The sequence below is a fragment of the Durio zibethinus genome, chromosome 18 (assembly GCF_047325235.1).
Source record: "Durio zibethinus cultivar Kanyao isolate XHJ-2024 chromosome 18, ASM4732523v1, whole genome shotgun sequence".
Classification (NCBI taxonomy): Eukaryota; Viridiplantae; Streptophyta; class Magnoliopsida; order Malvales; family Malvaceae; genus Durio; species Durio zibethinus.
In genome coordinates this window covers 21,654,748-21,659,043 of record NC_143179.1, presented here as the reverse complement: position 1 = coordinate 21,659,043, position 4,296 = coordinate 21,654,748, and the positions used below count along the sequence as shown (strand labels likewise).

Genomic DNA, 4,296 nt, shown 5'->3' with positions numbered 1-4,296 from the left:
ATTACTCCTAAAAATTACATTGTCTAGATCATGGGAGAATCTCCTTTTCAGTGGTAAACATAAGTTTAGAAACGACTATCAAACCAGTTAAAACGTGCCTACACAGAAAATCAGTTTTTATGAATAGTGACTGTAAGATCATCTACTTTGTAAAGAGATAATATACCCGATGATAGATGATTAAATATGACATATGGCTGATTTAGTTCAAGGCGACAAGAACTATGAATTACTATCATTTAAAGAGAATTTTAACGTGCTAGAAAATTATGATGGAAATTTAACAGAACGTGACAGCTGCTAACTTTACCCAGCTGAGGTAATGCTATGTTTACTGCTCATTCACCGCTGGATGCTTAAGAGGCAGTTCAAGATACTGCCTTCACTATGGAGGTTTTGTGAGAAATATAAAAGAGACAAAACCAGACTGTAATTTTTGTTATACTAAATCCAAAAGGCTAACGGAGTAGGCATCAGTTTAAGCAGCCAATTCAGAAGTTTGGTTTTTCAGTTTTGATTTCATCACTTGAGTCACTCCTTCCTGCTTGCCTGCTGTTGAAGTGAAAATTAAAAGACATTGGATTAAATGGTGGAATGATTTTGTGTCTGCGTGTGTGGAAAGAAAACGGAGGGGGGGAGGGGTGTTGTGTTCGGGGTTCTTAATCAGGAAAAGCCCATTTACCCAGTCAGGGGCTGAGGAATTATAAGGTCATGCTCCATATTCTTTAAGATAACACTGCTTGATTGGTCTCTTCTCATCATGCTCGCTTCATGAGAACCACTTTCCTTAATATCAGACTTTCGTGTATCAAAGGGAAGTAAAACTGCACTTGTAGCCGCTGAACCAAATTCTGTTGACAGATGAATACGTGTTAGACCAGGGACATGGAAAATGGTATATAAGCAGCAGCAACCTCGAGGATTTTACCATTTGAACAAGTATGCTATTTCAACCAAGTTGAAGAACGTAAGCTTTTGGGCCTACCTGATGTATTTATCTTTAGCTGATGATGTGGCAGAATGTCTTCCCTGCAAATATCCTTCACAATCCCTTAATGTAAGATGAGTAATGAGGATTATTCCCCAAACCTTTTATGCATTGTTGCTCATATGACTTACCTGAGATGATGAGAGGAGCTGAAAAGGCTCAAACTGGGCCTGGATTGATTCCAACCCGAATGGAGTTTCCGAAGTTACTATGTTTGACATGTCCGGTACAGTTGCAGGGTTTGAGGAACTGCATTGGTTGGGTAGATTAAAAACCATCTGCGCCGAGGTTTCTTGATCTGCTGGCAATGTGCCTGACAGATTCATGTGTAGAGATCCATTTTCTTCACCAAAGTCCATTCTTGTTTGAGAAAATTGGATTGGTTGCAAAACTCCAGGTAAGCACATAGGATGCAAGCTTAATCCATTTCTCATTGACAGCATCTGATATTTGAAACACAAGGTAAACAAATCAGAAGCAAACTTTTTGTCCATATCTCATTATTTCACTCATATTTCCTTTTGTTATTAGCAATTCCACATAGATGATAAAAGGATAGATTAAGGCTACAAAACAAAACATCCTGCAGCAGATAGAACTGAGGTCCACAGTCTTTATGAAGAAGTCCGACTAAATTACAGCCATTAATATGTAATTCAGAGCTTAAATGCAGGCATAGTCCTGTGTCGTGTTACAACTGAAGAACTAAGCAGCCATTGAAAACCTCAAAGACAATTCCCTTCTACCTTCTCTCTTGACATGATTTTGGCCATTGATTTCATTGCTTCTCATAAAGTTGTTTTGAACTAGCTTCAATGTCCTCTTCGCTAATCATCTTTTAATCCTATTATACATTGGCAGCACCTCTAAAGCATGTTCTGAGCAGAGATCTAGCAGCACAATGAAAAATCTGTAGTCTTATCATCTTCCCTCAAGGCCATTAGTGGATTAATTAGGCAGTTCTTTGCGATGTCAACGAACGTTATATATACACCCAATCAGTTTTTTAAAATTGAATTTTATGTTGTTTCTTGTGGATGCCAAATTTCTCTAGACACACCAGTCTACAATGAAGTTACGATTGTTAATTGTAATCATCAACAAGCTAGACATGCAAAGAAATCAAAAGGATCATGTTTTTCAGAACAAGTTTCACACTGAACCAAACCAAAATGTGGTGATTTTCAACTAACTCAAAGATTTTCTCAAGTAAGAAGAATGTTATTCTGCAGCATATAGGCCGTTCTGCTTTTGAAAGACGACAATGGCATGTGAACTTGCTAGTGAGCTTTGTCCAAAATTGTTTCCAAATCTCCAAAATCCTCACAAGTTTAGAGGGTGGATTCACCAATAAAAGAAAAGAAATTGCAAAGTTGTTGACATACCTGAACTTGAAGCTGAAGCTGCTTCAAATACTCAATAGCTTCATCCAGCATAGAAGCTTTATCTGTCTGCCATGAATGGAAAATTCAATCCCTCAATATATTTACCCAAATTTGTAATGCCACAATATAGAAGCAATCAAATCAAAGTGGAAGAGTAAGTAAAAATGCATACCTTATTAGAATTTGGAATCAGGTTTTGTAATGCTTTCATTTTCTCATTAATCCTACTCCTCCTCCTCTGCCTCAAACAAAACCCATAAACAAAAACATCCATGAAGAAAACAAGCAAATCAAATCAAATAAATGATGTCCCATTATTATAGATTCAAAACAAAACCACACTAACCTTTTCAGACAAATTGTGGACCTCCGCAGCTCTGCTTCTTTTTGACGAGCTACGAGATGGAGCTGGCTTTGGTGGTGCCTCATCTACCAATGCTTCAAGACCCTCCTGCTTATGACAAATTTCAAACTATCAAAAAGTAAAAATTGAATCTTTGCTCAATTTGAATTAAAAAAAAAAAAAAGCAAGAAAAATCCCATTTAAGAAAAACAAAACTTGATTTGCTAGAGCCAAAAGAAAAAGAATTTTCTTAGAAAATAGAAATTTTCACACTCAAAAAAGAATCTTGGAATGGTCATTACTGTCATCTTCATGTAATCAAATTTAACCGCAGGCAACTCTCTTTGTTAAGATCTTAATATTTCTTAACCAAATGTCTCAAATTCTCTCCCTTTCCCTTCCAATTTTCTCAGCAACAGAAAAAGAATAATGATAATAAAGCCACAAAACCAGACACTTACCTCACTTTCACAGTCATACTCATCAGTATCATTCTCACCAGCAGCTCCAACCAAAGCCAACCCTCCACTCCCTCTCCCACAAGAATCAACAGTCAAGATCATCCCTTGCTTCAAACCACCACCAGGTGGTGGCAGTGACCGTGACAACCGCCGTGGATTGTTGGTTGGACCCCCAAAGTGGGCCATCCTAGAAGACGAAGACGAAGAAGAAGAAGAATGAACTAGAATTTGATGAAGAAGATTGGATATGTCATCTGAAGAAGAAGATAAACACATCCCATTATTATAATTATTATTACTAGTATTATTCTTATAATGAAACATGTTAAGGTTAATGTTATCCCCCATTTTTATCTTTTTTTTTTTCTCTTTTCATGTGTTTCAGCTACTGTCTTTTTTTTTTAATTTTTGGTGGCTTTGGCTTTTGGATTTGGTTTCTATTACAAAGCTGAAGTTACATTAACAGGGGAGCCATATACAATGAGGGCAGAGTTTCTTCAATGAGAGAAAAAAAGACGATGGTGAAATGTGATAGAGTGACTGCCGGTGGGGATAACTGTGATTTTTATGGCAAATGATTGGGCGGTCAGATTGCAACAGTGACATTTCAAGGTGAGGCTAATGAAATTTTTCTACAGTGTCAGGTGAACCCTCACTCCCGGTCACGGGCGCACGTGGGGGACATTAAATCATGGCTTTATCCTTTAATTACTGATTTATCAGTAATTAATCCTTCCTTGTATTCCGTACTACCCAATTCTTTTCTGTTCTTTTTACTAATTCTTTGCTTTTTTATATGTTTCCGTACAAAATTTAGATCTCTTGTCCTAAATTTGTCCCAAAACAACTTCTCTTTATTTCAATTAAACGTGGTTAATACTCACGAGTGATTAGTTTAATTGATAAAAATATTTTTTGGTATAAAAATTTTAAATTTAAATTTAATCGATAATTATTTATTAAAATTTTGAATGCATAATTTTTAATTATTTATTTTAAATATTAAATATAAAATATTTTAGTTTAATATAAGAGATTGAATAATATTTTATTCCAAAATTTTATTGTAAGCAAAAAGTTCAGTTGAATTAATCAGTAATTAACTGATCATATCATAAT

At 35.7% G+C, this 4,296-nt stretch overlaps 1 protein-coding gene across 1 annotated transcript; it reads right to left on the bottom strand.

Annotated features, from left to right (window-relative positions):
• Positions 1-201: 201 nt before the first annotated feature.
• Positions 202-3,715, bottom strand: LOC111299973 (transcription factor SPATULA-like). Its single transcript, XM_022895524.2, has 8 exons — positions 3,178-3,715; positions 2,720-2,824; positions 2,546-2,611; positions 2,374-2,439; positions 1,120-1,431; positions 986-1,040; positions 683-851; positions 202-552 (listed from the first exon to the last, which is right to left on the bottom strand). The coding sequence occupies exons 1-8, from the start codon at positions 3,523-3,525 to the stop codon at positions 492-494; spliced, it is 1,182 nt and encodes a 393-aa protein (XP_022751259.2). The 5' UTR covers positions 3,526-3,715; the 3' UTR covers positions 202-491.
• Positions 3,716-4,296: the final 581 nt, after the last annotated feature.

Bases quoted from the DNA above. Each gene is read 5' to 3' on its own strand.
- LOC111299973 (XM_022895524.2), bottom strand. From the start codon at position 3,525: ATGGGGGATAACATTAACCTTAACATGTTTCATTATAAGAATAATACT. The intron at 2,440-2,545 runs GTATGCATTTTT...CATTCATGGCAG, and splicing joins TGATTCCAAATTCTAATAAG to ACAGATAAAGCTTCTATGCT. The intron at 1,041-1,119 runs GTAAGTCATATG...GGGATTGTGAAG, and splicing joins AGCTCCTCTCATCATCTCAG to GATATTTGCAGGGAAGACAT.